Source organism: Papio anubis, chromosome 4 (assembly GCF_008728515.1).
Source record: "Papio anubis isolate 15944 chromosome 4, Panubis1.0, whole genome shotgun sequence".
NCBI classification, from domain to species: Eukaryota; Metazoa; Chordata; class Mammalia; order Primates; family Cercopithecidae; genus Papio; species Papio anubis.
In genome coordinates, this window is record NC_044979.1 from 41,638,087 (window position 1) to 41,659,080 (window position 20,994).

At 42.2% G+C, this 20,994-nt stretch overlaps 1 protein-coding gene across 19 annotated transcripts in view; it reads right to left on the reverse strand.

Annotated features, from left to right (window-relative positions):
- Positions 1 to 2,039: 2,039 nt before the first annotated feature.
- ST7 (suppression of tumorigenicity 7) overlaps positions 2,040 to 20,994 on the reverse strand; it is a 277,971-nt gene continuing 259,016 nt past the window's right edge. For 9 of the 19 annotated variants that reach the window (XM_009203733.3, XM_009203731.4, XM_009203735.4 and 6 more), the window contains 3 exons: positions 12,931 to 13,023; positions 10,048 to 10,187; positions 2,040 to 2,384 (listed from right to left, as the gene is read on the reverse strand). In XM_009203733.3, coding sequence (XP_009201997.1) covers positions 2,289 to 2,384; positions 10,048 to 10,187; positions 12,931 to 13,023 — 329 coding nt within the window. In that variant the 3' untranslated portion in view covers positions 2,040 to 2,288. 19 annotated transcript variants of the gene reach the window in all.

Below are 20,994 nucleotides of genomic sequence, written 5' to 3' on the forward strand. Positions count from 1 at the left end.
TTCTTATGAATTACCCAGTACCAGATATTTCTATATAGAAATACACGAATAGACTAATACACTCCTATTAGCCAAGGGACTCATTTCCTTCAACAATATTATCCACCTTGTCATTTCCTTCAACAGTATTACCCACATCTGTCACCATCTTTTTTCCATCTGCACTTCCCATTAACTCCTCCTACCCCTCAAAGCCTCACCTCTCCATGAAATGGTTCTAAAATCCTATTAAATTCATTAGGCACTTTAAATCCTTATCTTCCATATCTTTGCTGTATTTTCTGCAACTTGTTTTTTTTTCTTTTGAGACAGGGTCTCACACTCTGTCACCCAGGCTGGAGTGTAGTGTCATCAGGGCTCACTGCAGCCTCGACCTCCTGGGCCCAAGTGATCCTCCTACCTCAGCCTTCCAAGTAGCTGGGATTACAAGCACTTGCCACCATGCCTACCTAGTTAAAAAAATTTTTTTGTGTGGAGATCTGGTCTTACTATGTTGCTCAGGCTGGTCTTGAACTCCTGGGCTCAACTAATCCTCCTGGCCTGGCTTCCCAAATTGCTGGGATTACAGAAAACTTGGAGTTTCTAACAATGATGTCTTTGGCCATTTCCACTTCCCACTGCCTATGAGCTCTTAAACCTTCATTCAAGGCTTATCACAATCTGGAGTCCCAACTGGGGCAGGTCGACTTTGGACTTTTGTTTCCTCATCTATCACATCAAAGAATCAGATTCTCATCACTTTTTCTTCTGGCTCAAAATTACATTTCTAAGCCTTCCCTGGTCCTTCTCAGCTGGAACCCATCTTCCTCCTCTGAATATGGGTCAAAGGTTCTTTGTACCTATCACTATCGCATCAATTCATCCAAGAAATCATTTGCACATTCCCTGTATGTTGGGAGTTGTGTCAGAGGAAGAAGAGGGAAAGAGACCTCGCCCCTGCCACCAGGAGCAGATATCCACAAGATAGACCTGCCCCCTGCTACCGGTGTGTGTACATGGAGTTCAAGCTCTTATGAGATACTTCCTTTAAGAGTCAGAGCTAGCTACGTATCCCATCAGGGCTTTGTACAAAGTGGGTACAAAGAAGGGTTTGCCAAAAGCCCTTGTGCACCTAATGTTACCTGCTCACCTGACTATGCTCTTGGGGCCAGTAGGAAGATCCCCTGGGAAGGAGATGTGGCCGGGCGCTTTCCCCAAATACTGCCTATTTTAACACTAGTGGGGAAAGACTTCAGATTCTCAATAAGGGGAAAAACAAGCTTCATAAAGGACAGGCCCTTTGTTTTTAGGCACTGGAGTGAGATTTTAAATAGTGGTACTTTTCACTTCAGATAGAGGATTCAAGTTTATTTATTTTTTTTTTCTTTTTTTTTTTTTTTTGCTTAAGTAAAGCCAGATGCTAAGCAAGATATGAATCATATGGAAAGCTTTTAAAGGTGGTGAGGACAAATGATCACTTTGGTTCAAATCACTAAAGTACTCAAAGAATGCTCACACTGAAGCATCAGGAATGCAAACATGATAAAAAATTTAAAAGTACCCTTAGGAGAAAACATTTTAAAAATGGCAATGACGGTAAGCTGGTCAGGTTCTACCACAGACTGTTGGGTCTGTGGCTTCTTATCGGGAGTTTTCTCACAAGAAGTTTTCAAACAGCAAAACCAAAATGATTCCTGGAACTACAGTGTTGAACACTCTTCAGTAAGTAGAGTCTCTGAACCGGAACACCCTGCCATGGCACACGCATTTTGCTTCATTCATGCTTCCAGTGATTCCTCTTGTGAGCTTTTTCTGTGCATTTGGCCTAGAAGGACAGTTTGGGGTTGACAATGATGGTACTGTTGAACCCAAGAGATTCCATGTTCCAAGCCTCTGCCTATAAGGGGTTCTCAGGGCCTGCTGAGATGTGCTCCATCAGCAGAGAAACCATGATGTGGCACTCAGCAGATTCAGGTTCCCAGGAAACTCAAGGTAAACCCAAAGGTTTATTTGGGACATCAACCATTTTAGGGTTGGAAGACACAGGAGGATACAAATGATTGCTGCAATACACAAAAGTTTTATTTTTGACTTCCTTCTTCTTTTCTGAAGGCAAAATAAAATAGAACTGAACATCAATGAATTTTGTACAACAAAAACAGCTTTTAATATGGAATAGTCCATGAACATTTTAAAATCTCGGAATGGCTTCCCTTTTTCAAAGTCATGCTTTCTTGCGGTCCACAAGGAGTTGGCACGGAGGAGACAGTGGCAGCAGCGGGTGAGGTGACTGGAGGACGGGGCTTCTCTCAGATCCGTGTTAGCTGGTGCCACAGACTGGATGGGAGGATGCTCTCCACTTTCTCCATGACAAAGTTTAAGGGGGCAAACAAAGTGCTGAGGAACTGTAAAGAAACCAGACAGACACAGAAGTCAGCAGAAACCTTGTTCAAGACTATAAAACAAACCTCTCCACCCACTCCTGCAGCTTAAGTCACTGCATTACGAAAGTCTCAAAAGGCGACCATTTCATCTTTATGTTTACAGGAAACATCAGCTGATGGTCAAACTTGCATTCCAGTCCTTGGCCCCAGCACTGTTAGATAAGGGGGAGAAGTGTCAGCTGATAGACCCCTCACTCCCCTGACAGGTGGCCCACAGTCCTGAGGTCTTCCTGCCAGTCTTTAGCATCTGCTGGTTGCCATGCAGATGACTGGTGTCATCAAACAGGAATGACAGATTGGTGGCAAGTGGGCACAAGAGTTTAAAAAATGGTGACAACTTAGACCAGCTGCTCATCTAGCTGGGTGTACAGCTCATTTTAAATGGAAAAGGCAATTTTAAAGGTCAAGTGTGTTGTGTATGAATTTCTTTGCGATTCCACTGCCTCCCAAACAGCAGCCTGGGCTCCTGTCTGAGCCACGTGTTTAGCAGCATGCCTGGGACCCTGGGAGAAGGCGGCAAACTGGCTATTCCATAGAGGACAGATCCTTGTTAAGAGGGGCTGTTTCGAGTGCACCTCTGGGAACTCTTTCATTTGGTTACTAAATTCCTTTCTGCTTTTCATGTAGAGAATAAAGCTCATTAGCTGTGTCTTTTAAGAAAGCCAAGTGCTTCACGTGAGACTCTTTTTAAAATATTATCAAATCCATTCTAATTCGGTTCTTGTGAAGAATCAGCTTCACTCCACACCCCATCCAGCATCTGGCAGAAGAGGTGCCCTACCCGTCAGGGAAGAGAGAGTTGTTGGGATGCTTTCATTGCCCTCTCTCTGCTCAGAACCCAGGTATTGTCTCACTGGGGTTCAACACCTGGTCCCTGTACTGTGGAGCCCTTTGTTCTAAGCCCTTGTCCATTACACAGCACCATCCATACTACCAAGAGTTTCTCACAGAAGTGTAGTGCAATGTGTGTGTATAAATGCAGAGGGGATCACAGTTCTGAGGTCAAGCAAGTTTAGTACATTTAATGAAGTTAAATCAGGCTCCTTTACTAGGTATACGTTCTGTGGACTGTGTGTCTTCGAGAAGAGGTATGGTGGGCAAGTTTCCCAAATTTGCTAACCCAGAATCTTTCCTGTTGTTTTGTTTTGTTTTTGGACCCGTAGAACTGGTCCAAAACCAGTTTCACACTGGGAAGGCCCGCAACACATTATATAGCCAGATCATCAAATGCGAGATCCATAAGATGGAAAGTCAAGACAGCATAAAATTTGGGATCCTTCTCCAACCTGTGTTTTACACCAATTAAATGTATTTATTTAGTAAGGCAATTAAGTGCTGGGTGAAATATAAAGGGGTGTGGGACAAAACTAAACTCCCACTGTCAGGACGCTCAAAGCCCAATGAAGGAGGCGGCCACGAAGATATGGACAGAGCAAACTAATAACCAGATAGGCTATGATGGCAATCAGGATAGAGGCCCAAACAAAGCACTGGGACTGGAAAAGGGAGAGAATCCATTCTGTTGAAAGCAGCAGGAATACTTTTGAGAATGAGGCAAGTAAAACGGACTCCAGTGGATGCTTGGAATATGAAGAGAGAGATGGGGCAAGGATGGTAAAGAAATAGGAGCAGGGTGGGCCCTGCAGGCTCAGTAAACAGCCAGAAGAGAAATGGAAAAGAAATCGTATGACCAGAAGGTAGTAAATGGTTCAGTTTAGCCAGGACAGTTAGAAGAAGTATAGTTCAAAAGTGGCTAGAAGGATACTGGGGAGGGCCCTGTGTGCCAGGCTGGGTCTGCAGTTAAGAAACAGGCAGCCATGTCAGTGCTTCAGCAAAGAGGAGCCAGTGCCATCCTCAAGCAGGTGCCAGGTACATGGTAGTTTCTGATAACCTTCTGAAATTATCCTTTGTTGAGTGCACAGAACCACCCTATGGAACAGATGGCCTATCCTTTTCAGTTTAGAGCTGGACTGGGTGCACCCACGCATGCAGTTGGAAGGCATCATGGGAGACAACGGGCCTGGGAATGAGCAATTACCGCCCAATTACTCTGAAAGCATTTGTAAAATCCTAGTTATAAGAGAATAATATGGAGCAAGTCTACTGATTGCCTTCACCCAACATGATACGAAATACACACATAATATGTGTACATGTATAATTATATATGTCTGCATAAGTGTATATCTACATACACAGACACATATATAATCAGAGACCACCAAGGCTCCACAAACCACAGCATCTGTCTATAATGCTCAACTCCATCAAGAGGAGTTAAAGTGTTATAGTGGTCTGGATAAACCAGAGATTCTGACAGGTGGTAGAAGATAGGGCTTAATAAACAAGGTGATATTGCTGGCAAAGTTATATCCTGAAGACTTGGCCAAAAACAGATTTAGAACTATTGAAGTTGTGGTTGAGTGGGGAAGGAACTGCTGAATATTGAGCCACTGCAGCCATGGAGCTGTTGCAACTGCTGAACATGAGCCAGCGCAGCTAGGTAACAGGCACCGCTCAAAGTCTGTACTCTGGGTGATTCACACACACTAAAATGTGCGGACCTCAGGGAGCCACACCTTGAGCTGCAGAATGAATGGAGATGTTACAATGTTGGCTTAAAATAAAGGCCTTTTTTGTTTTTTATTTGTTTGCTTTGTTTTGGGCACTAACCTGACTTGGATAAAAAGCACAAAAGTGAGGCCTCTGAAAATCCTGTTTGATGTCCATAAATGCTCCCTTTTCCCCATGCTGCACAGCAAAGTACAGTGGCCCCTTCTTTCCTGGGTGACACCTGCCCTTGTCAACAAGGTCCCACAAGAATACTAAGCCCCAACGCCTCCAACGTATAGAATGATTCTCTTCTATCCCTCCTATCTAGAATGCTCCATCCTTGGGAGAATTCACAAAGACTCCCTTGAACTTTTTCCTAGAGGGCCTAATTTACTCTCTCACAAACCCCAGTTGAGATGTGCTTCCTTCATTATTAAGCCACCTTCCCCCACAGCATGCCTTCCATCCCATACCTGCAAGCAGGCAGCAGGCAATGTAGTGAGGTGTCTGAAGTTGCTAAACCCTTCCACTTTGTAACCAAACAAAGGCCAGTGGCTCCATCAGGAGATATTTTTAAAAATGTCTGGAGGTGCATGACTGGCTTGGGATGCTCAGTTGTATTTCTGAGCATGTTTGAAAATCAGTCAATATTTTTTAGCTGGAGACCCAACCAATACACAAGGAGAAACAGCAGTTTTCACTTGACTTAAGGGGCACTTTACTGCTGAAAAGTTGAGTCTGAATGAGCAACACCAAGAAAGCCTGGAACAGCCTATTTATCTCGATGTCTACAACTGTCCAGAGGGCAGAGATACATGGTCAAATCTTTAACCAAAATGCCCCAGGATTCAATGAGCGTCTCGTGGTGAGAAAATGCAACTGAACTAGTAAAAAAAGAGAATGACACTTCAATTGCCTGATCTTCCTTTTCCTGAAACACCATCACTTAGAAGGTCACGGCTCCCAACAGGCTTCATTAACATTCAAAACGCCTCCGCTTATCTGAATAACTTCCAGGTGCCCTACTGCAATCAGACAATTGACATTTCACGGTAATCAATATCAGGCTTCAAAGAGGTCGAGGCCTATAAGTGAAGATGAGAGTCAGAAATCAGGAGTCTCAGTCTCAGGGAAGGAGAGACACTAGAGAAGGAAAGACAGAGGGGTCAGAATCCTGACCTTCCCACACTCTGTGAGGAGGTGGGTTTGGAATGATAACGTAGTTATATGTGCAAGCTTATCTTTGTAACTAAACATTCTAGGAAGAGTTAGTCCTAAATCACTGAGGTAGATTAGATTAGGGGGAAATGCCAGTGGAAGCTGCTCCTTCCACTATTTCCCAGTGGTTCATGCTTCCCTGTGGGCTTCCTTATGGGCCGCACATCATGGTCACCATGTAAACACGCTGGAGAGTTCCCAAGCCCGCAGCTGGGGGTGGCAGTGCAATCTCTCTGCATCTACTAAAGGTCATCGTCCCAGGGACATTATCTCAGGAAAGGGCTGAGAAAATCACTTTCACAAGCTGCAAATGGTCGCAGGCAGCCTCTAGGGCAGTTGCGATAACCTGCGGGGTGTGGGGTGTGGGGTGGGAGCTTCAGGAGGGGCCTAATGAAGTGACCAGGGTGAAGATGCAGAGAAGACTCTGGGGGCAGGTCGAGGAGGCGGCGGGAGAAGGGGCTTGTCTCATTCAGGCCATCCATCTTCCTTCCCCACACAGTCTCTACAGACATTTTATGAAGGGCAAGATAAATGTGATTCTCCAGACAGAGGTTGAAATGCAAACTTATCTAAAGTACATTTGAAAACTATGGGGAGCTGACCAAACTACCACACCTTGGTAGAGCAGAAAATATGAGGACCCTAAAGGCAGATTTATATTTTATTCAATCATTTGATGCTACACTCAAAACCAAAGCTTTGAAAACATGAAATGAGTGGTGTCCTGTCCCGCATCTGTAATGAACACCCCTCTGCTACACTCTGGAAGCACAGCTGTACGGCCAGTCCTAGAGAACACCCAGTTGTATTCCAGTTGCTGTCCTTCCCTCTGCATTCCCAATCCCCTTGCTAGTTAAAGCAGGCTCAGGCAATTATTCATTCTATTCAATGCAGTGGTTGTACAGCTGTGTCACCAGGGGAGCGCTTGACAACTGAGTTGCCCATGCTGACCCCAGACCAAGAAAGTTCGGGTTGTGGGGACAGGCCTCAGTAGCTTTTAAGTTTCTCGATATTTCCAAGGTACAGCCAAGGAAACCACTGATTCCTGAAAAGCTTCCACCTGAACAGCTCTGACGGCACACCATGCAGCTGCAAGTGGCTGCCTGAAGGTTCAGCTTTCCAAGCAGTGTCCCTGGAAGGAGACAGTAAAATGCCCTCAGTCTCCATCCTCAGAATCTGCTGGGGGCTTTGTGAAAAATACAGATTCCTCCTGCTAATACTCAAGATTTTGGATTTCTGGTGGTGCGGCCAGGTGAATATGTAGACTGGAGGCTGGGAATCTCTATTGATTCAAAACTCCCACCAAGTGCTATTACAGTCAGTTTAATGAAGAATACTGGACTAATGACATATTTTTACAAGTATGCTCTAAAAATATTTAACAGAAAACATGAAAGACCAATAATTGTTTAATGTAAATATATTCTTATTTTAAATTTTACTAAGTCACACTCAGAATTTTGGCAACTACTTTTACTCAGAGATTGGCTAGGGAGTAGAAGAAAATAACAAGTAGTGTAGGCCCATAAGCTAAGGAACATCCAAGGCAGCAATATGGGTGATTATGGGTGTAGAAATCATGTCATGCACAGAAGACTTAAGGAAATGCAAGATATTCTACCTGGAGGAAAAAGCAGGTAGTTGGTTAGAGGTGGCCATTAATTAGTGAGCTGTCCTAAGAATTTGCAAGAGGAAGGAGGGCTTTTTGGTGTACCCTAAATATAGAATAGGAATAAGTGGAAACCAAAGGGAGGCAGATTTTTACAGTACAAGGAAAAGTTCTGAGTCATCCAATAATCAAATGGGCTTTGATGTTTATAAATATGTGAGCGCCCCATCACTGAAAGTATTCAAGATGAGTCTAGGTGACCCCCACTCAGGGTTGCTGTTAAAGGCAATTTGCTTCAGGTCCCTTTCAACTCTAAGAGGCTATGATTATAAGCATACAAGAAGAAAAGAAAATGCTAAGCTGTATCTGATTTTTCCATTGATTCTTTCTGCAGAGACCACTACCATATATTATTTAATAATCATTTATTGAAAACCTCCTATGTGCAAGGCACTGTGCAAAGCCTTGGGGATACAGAGATAAGGAAGACACCGTCCTGCTCTCAAGGAGCTCACATTCTAAATGGGACAGACAAGTTTTCAACAATTATAATACGGTACAATAAATGTAAGAATATACGTATTCATGGAATACTGCGGGATCATAGAGGACAGACACTTAACTCAGCTTAGAAGAACTTTAAAGAAAGCTGAGTATAAAAGAACGAAGAGGCATTAGTAGAGTGGATGAGCAGGGTGGTGACAGTGAAGGGCATACCACACACAGCAAACAGCACATGCAAAGGCACAGAAGTGTGCAAGAGCCTGGTGCATCTGGGAATGGTGAGTGATCCACTGTGGCTGAAGAGCAGTGACTGTGCAAGAGTTGGGAGAGCTAAGGCTGAGAGGTAAGCAAGGGCCAGATCATAAAGAGCCTTGGATGCCATGCTGAACAACTGGGACTTGATCCTGAAGTCAGTGAGAAACCACTGGAGAAATTTAAGCAGGGAAGTGACATGCTCAGATGTGCAATTCAGAAAGACCATTCTTGTGTCAGCATAAAAGAAAGACTGGTAGAGGATAAGACAGGAAGCAAGGAAACCAGTTAAGATTATGGCAGGAGTTCAGGCAAGAAATAACAAGGACCTAAACTAAGAGGGATGCTTTGGGAAAAGGAGGGAAAGAAGAGGTGAATCACATTTACTGAAGGCCTAGTTGCTTAGGAGGTTAGAACTGATGGATTGTGAAGGCCAAGACAGATGGGATGTGGCGAGTGAGAGAGGGAAGAGTTTGGAAGGGCTGCTGAGTTTCTGGCTTGAGCAACGGGGTGGATGGTGGAGGTCAGGAATACAGGAGGAGGAGCAGTTTTGGTGGTGGGGGAAGAGGAGTGATGAGTTCAGTTTTGGAAATGTTGAGATTGAGGTGCCGGAGGGATTTCCAGTTCATCTTCAACACGCATGAAAATACTCTTGCAATTCCAGTCCCTGAACTCTGCCGAGCAGAAAATGTCACTCATCTGGAAAGGGATTAAATCAACCCAGCCAAGTTAGAAATCGTCCTTTCTGATTGCACTCGCCTTGAAATCTGAATGGAGTTCCAGGGAAGCAATTGATACTCTTTTCCTTATTCCTTCTGTTTGAAACTCATCTGTGGCAAGATCAGTAAGCTTATCCTCAACTGCATGTGCAGGTTGCAATGGTCAGTTTTCAACAAAGAAACAATGGTTCTTGGCTGTCAATGCAGATGGCTTTTCTTATTAAACTCCTCTCCTCAAGCTCCTTAAAGACGCTTAATGGATTTCCATATTTCTAAATGTCATTTCAGTTTATTTCTTAATAAGCCCTTCACACCCTCTGTTTATTCCTTAAACAAGCCAAGGGTTTGCAGCCTTTAAAAAAATTTTTTAAATCATCTTTGAAAATGTAAATCTCATCCTTCACTAAGGAAAGACCCACGATATCCAAAGATTAGAAATAATGTCATTCAATTTACAGAAAACTGAATAATTTCCCACACATTTTTCATTTGCTAGGATTCCCCAAATCATTCCATCCTTTTGGACCTCCTGCATTTTTTGGAAACGGCTGAGAATTTGTGAAATGAGGCAAGGCATGCAGTAACAACCTGCACTTTCTCATTTGACCCTTAGCACTTTGATTCCATTGATGATCATGAAAATTAAATGGTGAGCAATAATCTTTGCAGGCTCGTATCCATTTCTGCAAGGCAACCCCGTTTCTCTTACGCTGCTTCCCTTGGCTTTCCCCGTCCATTCCCCGAGGCCTCCCTCTAGGCAAACACTCACAGCTTTTGCGAAGACCCCCATAAGTTCCGGGAACTGATGTGTCAGGAGGGCCAGCATGGCTGTGAAGGAACATAATCCAGCGGTAAAGAGAATAAAGAAGGGAAGCTCCTTCTTTGGGTAAACTGAGACTTCATGGAAAGCTGTGGAGAAGAGCAAAAGGAAAATATCAGGGCTGGAGTAAAATGCATTCTCAGGGAAGGTCTATATGGCGGCACTGACTCCGGAGCTTGGGAAAGACTTGGAAGCCTATTGGAAATGAAAAAATAGCACACCTGACAATCCGTAGCCAACATCTGACCCAGCCTTTGGAGGCCCATCTGCTGGTCACAAGTCTCCGGCCAGGCTTCAGCACTTTAAGTGGAGGCAGGAGGGGGCAAATTTGGGGGGCAAATTCCCTTCTTCATGGGAGGGAAGAGGAGCACCGTCTATGCCTAATGTATAGTATTTTTTTCTCAAAAGCAAACACAGCTAAAACAATGAAACTACTCAAATTACAAAACACGTGTTCATTGTACAAAACCTGGAAAATCCAAAATCAAGTATACAGAGAAAAAAGGCACCCCATCCATATGTTTTCCTTCCTGTATTTTAAAAATCATTATAAGGAGGTGATACTAGTTTCTCCTGTATTTTTTTCCTGGCACTCTCTAAGTATGTCAGTGGAGGATGCCACCCTCACAGAGAGACATCCAGCGAGGACCTCACATGTAGGTCTCTTCAAACTGCAAGACGGGAAGGTCAAGGCTGCTAGGGTTATCTGGCACAATTGTAAGAGACTCTAGATGACAAATACACTTCCAACAACCATCAAAAAACGAGAAAAGCTGGTGCTCTTTAGAGCGCCTTCTATAACTTTTATATTTCAAACATTGGGTTTGGGAAAACCAAAAAGCTGTGGTACAAAGGTCAAGAGAATCGCCTCCTTCTCTGTGCTCGTTAGGATGCTGCCTGAGAGACTGCCTGGGTCGATGGGGCTGGCCTGCAGGAGGAGAAAGAGCCAAGTGCTGGGGGTGTTGCGGGAGAGGCTGTGAAACTGCACGTGAGAAACAGCCCACTCTAACCAAGAGGACCAGAGGGCTCCATGGTCCTCAGGGAATACAAGATCTCGAGGCCTTTCCTCTATCATTCAGCTCCTATTCCTCAGAGTCCTCAACAGTAATCCACAAGGCTGAATACTGAGGGTGGAGGGGATCCAGGAGGAGCTCCATGCAGACAAACATGCCTACTACGTCCAGGTAGGTCAGCCTGCTGCAATTCAAACACACAGTGCAAGTGTGCTCAGCGCCTCATGTGGCTATAATTATACTTTTAATGTGCAAATTATGGGTAGCACTTAAAACAACCTACCTTCTTCATATCCTCACCCTCAACATCCAACCAAAAAAGATTTTGGAGGGAGACCAGACTTGGAGCACTGCATTCAATTAATGTGAGCCATAATTTTCTATTTCGGGCTTACAAAGATTATCCCTATAAGGTTTCTCTTAAGAACTGTAATCTTGTTCTAATAACCAATCTATCCCCATGGAAACTTAATTGGACTCGATTAAAACATTTAAAAACATTGTACTTTTCAGAAAACTGCCTTTCTTACCAGAAAACCAAAACTTAACAAGGATCTCCCTGAAGTGGGGAGTCAAAAGGTAAACTATGGGCCCACGGTGAGGATTTCTGAAATCAAATCTAATGTGTGAGGCACCAGACTCTTTTCACAATCAAACTTGAACAGTGAGGAACACATCACGGGGATCTCCCAGTTCCCTGGGTAACAAATCTCGCACTGGGTCTGGCTGGCAAGGAGGCAAGTGAGCACCTCCTGCTACCTCAATCGGATGACAGCCATTGAGTTCTGCACCCAGATCCCACCATGCTGAAGACTCATGACTGGCTGGATAATGCTGGTGTTTGGAAATTTACTATGCACCCAGGGCTCTAAGGTTACACTGTTCCTCTGGGGAAACTGCTTATATGTTACAGCTATAAGATATTGATATAACTGGGGCTGGTGAAAGGGCAGAGATGGCAGGAAAGAAGACAGAGAAGGGAGAAGAGCTGAAATTTGGAGCTTATTATCTGAGGGAGAAAAATAGATCCTAAGTCAGGGCCACATGAAGAGCCTGACATGATCCTTGTACACAGTATGATTTGATAATAACCATTTAGCCTGAATTGTCAAAACAATGTTGTATTACAGCAAAGCAAAATAATATTTTCCACATGTGGTGTGGGTCATTAGACTGCTAGCAGTGTAAGGTAGTGGAGGGCAGAGTTTTCTTTTGTGTGCTTTCATACAGTGCTGAGGCTGCACGTGTGCTCTGCACATGGTACTCTGAGCCACTACATGCAACCCACGAGGTGCTCATGGGAAATCCCTCTGGCCAGAGCACAGCCTCACCACAGAGCACACTGCCCTGCCCCACAACTCCACCTCTGGCCATGGTGCCAGCTTCCTGGTACTGCCTGCCCACCCATGACTCATGAGCAGCTCCCTCTCGGTCAGCAGCTCTTCTTCAAACTCCAGTCTGTGCAGACCACATCTGTCCAGCGGAGCAGCCCAGGCAGAACCCTCACAATGGACCGGCCCAGCACATACCCGCTCAAACCAGGGGTCTCTGTGCTCCGGCCCATCAGTGCATAGGGTTTCTTCAGTTACATTTCAATCCTTTGGCATTTTTCCCTTTGATAAATTTGGAGAGACTTGGAGGAACAGGAAGCCAAACCCACTCACATAATTCACTTGAATACATATGCTATTAAACAAGGACAGGGGTTTGGAGAAAAGTAATAAAAGATAAGGAACATTCTAAACATTGATATTCCCACCTCTTCCAATCCCCACCTTTCGCCACACACCCTCACTGGCTGAAGAGAGGTGAGACTTACATGGAAGCAGCTCTCGGTCTGCTGTTTCTGTACAGATTGGGTAAGGATAAAATAGGTGCCCCTTTTCCAAGGGATAAGGGATCATCCGAAAAGCTGAAAAGGAGAAAAAATATGTCAGAGATGTCCAATGTTTGGGTCATAACTTCCCAACTGCAAAAAGGGACGTTTGAGCGTTTTTATAACAGGGAACGCTTCTACAAAGGAGGCAAGGCTTACCCACCCAAGCTATGTGCCAGATGAAATGTCAGAGATAAATTATGATGTATTACTCACACATTCATCTCACACTATATATTCTGGGCAAACCTCACAAAACTGGGTGGGGACAGAGGTGCAGAGGGGTTGGGAAGCCATCAGTATCAATGCCCAGGGTTTCATCATCTACTAAGCATTATTAAAATGTTATGGGCACTAATTCAATATAGCTAAACAAATAGTAATCACGCAAACATGGATTAAAATGCTTCCCCAAGAAGCAAATGTGGATCGACTTGTTGGAGTTTGTCTAGATGTACAAATATGAAAGGCATTCTACCAAGTTGATTTAAAAAATACTGTTTAAGTGGATTTGAATTCCAATCAAGATGAATAAAAACAAAAATCTAAAAACGATAACTCGGGAGGCATTTCTAAACTTTATTAAAAGTTTAAATCTTAAATATCATGTGGGAAAACTGATCTGGAGAGATTAATTATCTGTATTTTGATGACATTAGGTCACCTAAATTCTGCTTTTGTAGCATCAGATGACATTAGGGCTCACACTGAATTACGGCTTTCCAATCAATCCATCCTTTCCCATGATCAAGTGTGTTACTCTCCCTGTTTCAATGTCATCAGCATGTTAGTCTCACTGTTCCTATGAACAGTACTCGTGGAGGTAATTTTTCTTCAACAGATGTCCTCTTACTACAGCCTGCTGTAGATATAAAATATAAAAGCTTTACCCCACTCTGGGAATGTCAGATAACAATCCTTGCCTTCATGTATGTTAGTGAGGGATGGTAAAACATGCAGCAATATTTTTAGTTTTAAATGATACATTTCAAGGAATCATAGCTACATCCTCAGCTGTGTAACTACCAGAGCCTTCTCAAAATGCTGTCAATGTACATATTTATCTTTTGCATACTTATTTCAAACAGGAATCAGAAACAAAGAATGTTCTCCCTCACAAGAAATGACAAGGTTCCATTGTAACCAGCATCAGTGCACATATGGTATTTATTCTGGTGTCTGAATATTATTTAAAAGTAAAAACATTATGTATGTGATTCCAGCATTTGGAATGCAGTCAATCTACACCGCAGTGGTATCACTCTGAGGTTACAGCACATTGCCACGGAGAATATAAATCACTATAAATGTGGGATTAGAGCAGAGCCAGTTTGCTGGCAGTTTGCTGAGGTAAAAATGTTATCAATTTTCCTCTCATAACAGAAACCTCTTAAACAGAGATTAAAACATTAAAAACACCCCAGACTTTAACTCTGCTTAAAATGAAAGGCTCACCCTAGTTCAATCAGACCTTTTCTTGCATGCAAACAAAGATGACTTTTGCCCGCTAGAACAAGCAAGAGAGTAGTTCTTTGCACAGGTTGTTAACACACAAAGATCATTCCAAGGAACCAACATCTCTCCATTAGAACCAGACTTTCAAGAGAACGAAACACCCCCAACAGAAACAAACAAAAACAAAAATAAGCCTTTTAGTGCCTTTATAGGATACACTACAATCTCTTCTGGGAAGTACTGGATTTAAACGTAAACTACATTATGGCAGGATTTTAATGCCATTTCCCATAAATGATGGCTGCTACAAAAGCATCTGAAAAATGTGGAAAAACCTACATGGGAATTTTTTTTTTTTTCCCCCAAATCCAGATTCTCCATGTGCAAAGGGCTGCTGGGTTGCTGTAATTAAGAATCTGTTCAAGTTCATATGATATAAATATAAACCCTCAGTTTTCAAAGTGGCTATAAATTTGAATGCTAAATTTTATTCAAAATTGAAGTCAGTTTGCACTTCAGGGAGTAATTTTTTAAATGAAATACAGGAGTGCAAGATCTTGAGAGTGTTCAACCATAGAAATCTAATGGTTGGTTGGTGTCTTTTCAGTCAAATGCTACATGTTTTTCACTCCAATATTTGGCACGCATACAGAATTTTGTGTGTCAAGTTGGCCTTTTCCTTTTTCTAATTGGTTCTGGCCTTTTTGGAGAGGTTAGAGACACAATACAACTTTAAAAACAGTGCATGTGTACACACAGCCACCCACCCACACCCTCTTCCCAGATTGCCCTCCACCCCCATGATTATAAAGATGCTTATGGTGGTCTTAAAATCTCTCTCATGTCAGCTGTCATTTGCATTGAGCTCATAAAATAATAATAAGGCTTTTGGCTTCACTAAACAAAAGCAAATACAATTTCTGCTTGCAATTCTATCCTTTACCCACCCTGCAGTGCAGGGCCTAGTCAAGTGTGAGATAAGCAGGGGAGGTCCGGAGAGAGGCCGGGAAAGGCACTGCACAAGCCTTGCCAGCGTCACCTCCCACCTCCTGGTCCCTTTCACTGCTAAGACATGCAACTGCTCCGTGACAGCCTTGTGCCTTTTGCCAACTGTCCAGAAATTTTGCGAATCTAAGTATTAAAAACACACTGATTTGGCGGTGCCAATAAGAACAGAAAAAGGTCATTTGAACAGATCTATTTTATGAATGAGTACAGACCTAAAAATCCTTGAGAAAACACAAATTTCAGAGGAATTAAAAATACACATGTATTGGGTTAAAAACAAAACAAAAAAGCTAGGCCACTCAGAGTGAATACATGGTATACAAATGATATTTCTGCACTTTCTTCTGTGTGCCATCCCTTCCCCTACCTTGATTTTGGTTGTGCATTTGTTGAAGGGTCAAAATGAAACTGGGAATTAGTGAAAGAACAGATCATGTCTTCACAGTCAAGTCTGCGGCACAATGCTGCCTTCTTCTATCCCTGACCAGACACATTTTCTTGGTTCCAAGTCTATCAGTGCTGTTCCCATCAGAGATTCTCAATTGATACTGGGGGTAAAAATCACCAGAACCAAAGAAACGACAAAAGGATGGATACATGAACAAGTTAATTCCTGATTTTCCCAATGACTTCTAATGACCTCTTCTTACTCTACCTACCAGATAGGCAAGGATAGAATGTAATTAATCTAAGAGTATCTTAGATAACTTTATACAGATTATTTGTAATAGAGGGAACTGAGTTTGAATCCCAGTTCTACTTCTTATAATCAGTCATTTGTCAAAAGGTGAGTGGCTTCTTATGTGACAAGCACACAAAGGTGAGAGCACAGCACACACTGCCCCTGCCCTCATGGAGCTCACCACCAAGTGCCAGAAGCAGGATCCAATCATGAAAGTAAGAGCAAAGGTTCCCACGGTGATCAACACCTCCAAGGGAGTCACGGTGCTGTCTGTACATAATGGCAGAGCAGCCACAGTGGCATCTAAAGGATGAGCAGGACCTGCCCAAGCTCACTAGCGTATGACTTTGGGTGGGTTGTTAATCTGTGTCCCTGGCTCTTCATCTGTAAAACGAGAATACCACAGGCCTCCAAAGGCTGGTAAAGGAACTAAGTGTAACAGCAGAGGTCAAGGCATCCACATATAGTGCCTGGCTGCTCAATAAAGGTTGGGTTTCTCTTTCCCCCATATCCCTCTCTCTATTAAACCTAAAGTTCCTACTTTCTCTATCAGGTCATACTCTAGCTTATACATAAAAATTCTGCTTGTTTGTTAATACTTAGAAATGCAAGTGATAGAACAGGAAATTATCACCAAATTGCAAATTTCATGTCCTTACTTTTAAGTTCAATGTAGCTAACCAGCCACAAAGGCCATCTGTTTTTAGTGAGGCATTTGGGTGCAGCAGCAAAGAAAATTCAAAAGTCAAAAGGCTGGGTTGTGATCCCATGCTTTCACCACCTAATTGTGTGACCTTGGGAAAAACACTTTCCCTTAGTTGGATTAAATGATGTTCTACTCTGAAATTCTAGGGTCTTACAGCAGACTCACTAACTTCCTAGTGACCCTCACCACTCTAATACTCAGTTCCTACTTTCATGATAGATAGTGTGGATACAAGCACTACTATCTATCTATCTAATGTGGGGTGTGTGTGTGTGTATTTTTTGCTTATATACACTGTACACACACACACACACACACACACACACACACACACACACACAAACATTCCTCCCAAAGCATTTCAGATTCCTATTCATCTTGATCTCCTCAACCCAATGCCTGGCACAAAGGAGGGACTCAATAAATGTCTGTTGAATAAAGTAATGAATGAATAAATGCAAAATCAAGCAGAGACAGAATTTTCCTTTTTAAAGGTGGACCCATATGATAGCCAGTCACCAAGACTGAATAAAGGAAAGGAGCAAGTTGGTTCTACTGGGCAGTAGGTAGGGAACCATCATATGATATCTGGAGCCTGGCTATTAGGGTAAGTTAGCTATGACCAGAGACTTTAGCCCATCATTGCTTTCTCCCAAATTACAAAATTTAGCCTTGGATCTATGGGGGAGGGTGGTGGAATTTCTCTTTCGTAGTTCAAAAGATGCCAGCCTTATGGAGGAAAAGTTTGGCTAGAGGAAATGCCCTAAGAACCACATCTTACAGTGAGCAGCATTTGCCATCAGGTTCAAAGAGAATAAATTAGAATCAGAATCTCATCCTATGCTTCAACAATGGGCCATTTTCCCCTCTCAAAAGAAATACTCAGCCTTAGTTCCCCTAAAAAACACCATCCTCAAATCTTATACATTATTTAGTGGATTCTTTGGGGCGGGGGGATCTCTAAAAAGAAAATAAAGAGTCTTACTTGGTCAAGTAGAAAAAAACAGAAACAAAGAAAGGCTAAGTGATATACCCCATGGCAGACTAGCCTCCTGATATGCAGAACTAGAAAATTAAAGTTCACAGTTGTGGTCGGCAGGCAACCCCGCTTTCTAAAATAAATACAGCCAAAACAGAGCCCTGAAAAGATCAAGATAGGAAGGAGATAAAACCACATCAGTATTAATACAGGTAACACAGAGAATGTGCCATTTAAAATACGGCCCCAGCAAAAATAAAAAATAAAAATAAAATAGGTCCCCATAGGTGTAATACCCTTGTAAAGAAGACCCAGTTCAAACAAGACCCTTCATTTCTCTTTTTTTTTGTTCAACTCATACTTCCAGTGGTGCATGTATGTGAGGATCACCAGAACAGACAGTGTTTAAAATAAATACGATTCAGATAAGGTGGCAGCTATGCAATGAACTGGAAACATATTATAAAATCTTGTACATTAAAACCCTCGCCCTTTCTTAATTACTTGGAACATATTGTGTACTTTCAGGGGCTGTGACAGTGATGAATCAAACATTTTGGAAACCTTTGAAATGCTGATGTATTTGTGGTTGAGGATTCAGTTTTTTTTTTAAACTACCATATGTTTCAAACCCAAACAATCTCTGCCATGCATCAGCTGGACTTTGGGGTTTTATCAAAAATGGGAGGTTTTTAGCTTGATTGGAGGAAAACTCACTTAATTCCACTAATTAAGGATGACTAATGTTCTAACATAACAAATTCATTAAAAAGCAAAACAAAATACACCTACACCTACCCCCAACAAACACTTTTGACAGAAACTAAAAATTTGTTTTAAATCTCCCAAATTTACTAATAAGCATTTTGAACATGGAACCCAGTAAGATTAGGTACTGTTACCTTCTTCCCTGAATTTTCTTTCTAATGAAAAAGGGAAGCTGGAAGGGAGTTGGGGAATGGTCTTAAATTTCAGAATGAAGATAAAAATGATTCAAAGGAGAAAACCTAAACTATGAGGCTGGAGACGTCAAAAGGCACCACCAAGTGGTGCACTGGCAGAAGTGCAGCCTCCTTTGCTCCTGCACAGGCTGCCTATACATGGCCAGCTGATCTGAGAGGGAGCTGCGGCAACTGCCCTGAAGTCACCAGTCTGGGGTGGGTGGGGTATGGCATTCAGTATCATTAGTGCTTCACAGTTTCTAAAAATTACTAAAGTTAAGTAAATGCTACTGTAAGTAGCTGAGTCAGAATTCTAACCCAGGTCATCTGATGGAAAATCCAGAGCTCTGAACCTCCATTTAACTTAGAATGAACACAGATCCAGAAGCGATATCAAAAGACTGGATAAGATTGTCTGGGTTTGGAGGGGTAATTCTTTCTTCTAAATTGCATGATATTTACAGCTTTGTTTTTTAAAAAGACCAAAAACATCTGTAATGAGATATTTTTAAAATATATGTGTATACATATGTGTATACATACATATACATATTTATGCTTGTTGAAAATTTAAAAACAGAAATATGAAGAAAAAAGAAATTACTTAAAATCCACAATTGAGTGATAATCACTTAAAACAAACTTATTTACTTATAGTCTCTTTCATTTATTTATACATACCTGTTATTTATTTTATAAAATTGGTCTCATTTGATATTTAAAAGGTTTAAGTCAGTATTAAACAACAAAATACAATTTTATATAGGATGATTAACTTTCTAAACACTACAGAGAGATCAGGTGCAATAAATACACTCTACGCTGTAAGTAGTGATGTAAATTTCAATTGTGGGCTTCCAAACAAACGTTTCAGAGATGACTGATCTTTGTATTCTTAATCTGTTGTTTAGTACAGTGAAGGAAAAGTGAACTTGGGTTTACATCTTGGCTCCCCAACAATGGCCACAGGACCTTCAACAAGACACTGATCTCAATGAACCTGTTTCCTCTCTTGAAAAATTGAGATGGCCACCTCTGTCCGGCCTAACTCAAAATATTATCAGGAAGAGTGAATGATGTAAATGCAAAACCTCTGTAAATTACCCAGTTAAACAAACACTCTTCAAGGTTCATGGCATTCTCAACCATTTAGCATATAGTAAGCACTTCCACAGTCCTCTTTTCTAAAATTGAAATGTTATGGCTCTCTGTGAAAACTGAATGGCAATGTAAGTGACTTTGGCTGGGATCACAGTTACCTGATTTTCACAAACACTTCTCCAGAGTGGTTCCTGCTTATCTGTAAGGATCAACTGCAGAATTTTCCTTTCCTGTAGGTACCTGGCCATACTGTGTTATGTCTGAAAACCCACCCCCTCTTTTTATCCTAATAAAGCATTCTGCCAATTTGAGAAAATTAAATCCCCATACAGCTATCCTGCTTGATTTTGTAGCTCCCTGTTTCACTTCATGTTTCTTTTAATCCCATCATCCTTCCAGTGGATCAGAGCATCTCCCCATTGTTATCTGACCACATGGATAACTAATTTCCAAAGGGAGTTTCCAGTTACTCTTTGAAGGATTTTTATTTTTTCTATAGTGATACCATTTTTCTATGGTGATACCATGTCTTTATTACCCTTTGCCCCAACCTTTTTTTGGGTCCCTTCTATAGGACAGGTAACTTTCTTTTCTATGAGACCCAATGGATGAGCTTCTATTATTGTTTCCAAGAGACCAATCTACAAATATTTGGCAAGCCAACTTGTCCATTTAATTTCTCCACAACTGACACCAGGTAAGGCCTCTCACATTCAATCCTGTTGGGCTTTTCCGTCTCTTTCTCATGCTTAAATAAACATGTATTGTGTTCCTTTCTGATAGAACACCTTACATACAACAGGAAGCACAAGCCAGAAGGAATCATGACCGTGCTCACACACACCCTGAGTGGAGTATGGTGTGTCTTAACCCATTTAAATACAGTTGCTGGTGCCACCCAAGCCACCTGGAGTGTGCTATTACACTTACTGAGGAGGGGCAGAGGCACTGATCAAATCCTCCTTCAAGTTATAAATAGTAATCTATAGAAGCAGAACAATTACTAATTCACTAAAGAGATATTTTCAAAACTAAACAAAAATTTTCAATCAACTTTGAGTCCCATCTCTAGCTTATTTTTATACCATCCCATTTTGCCCCCCCAACCTCCCTTCCTACACCAACTTGGACTCCT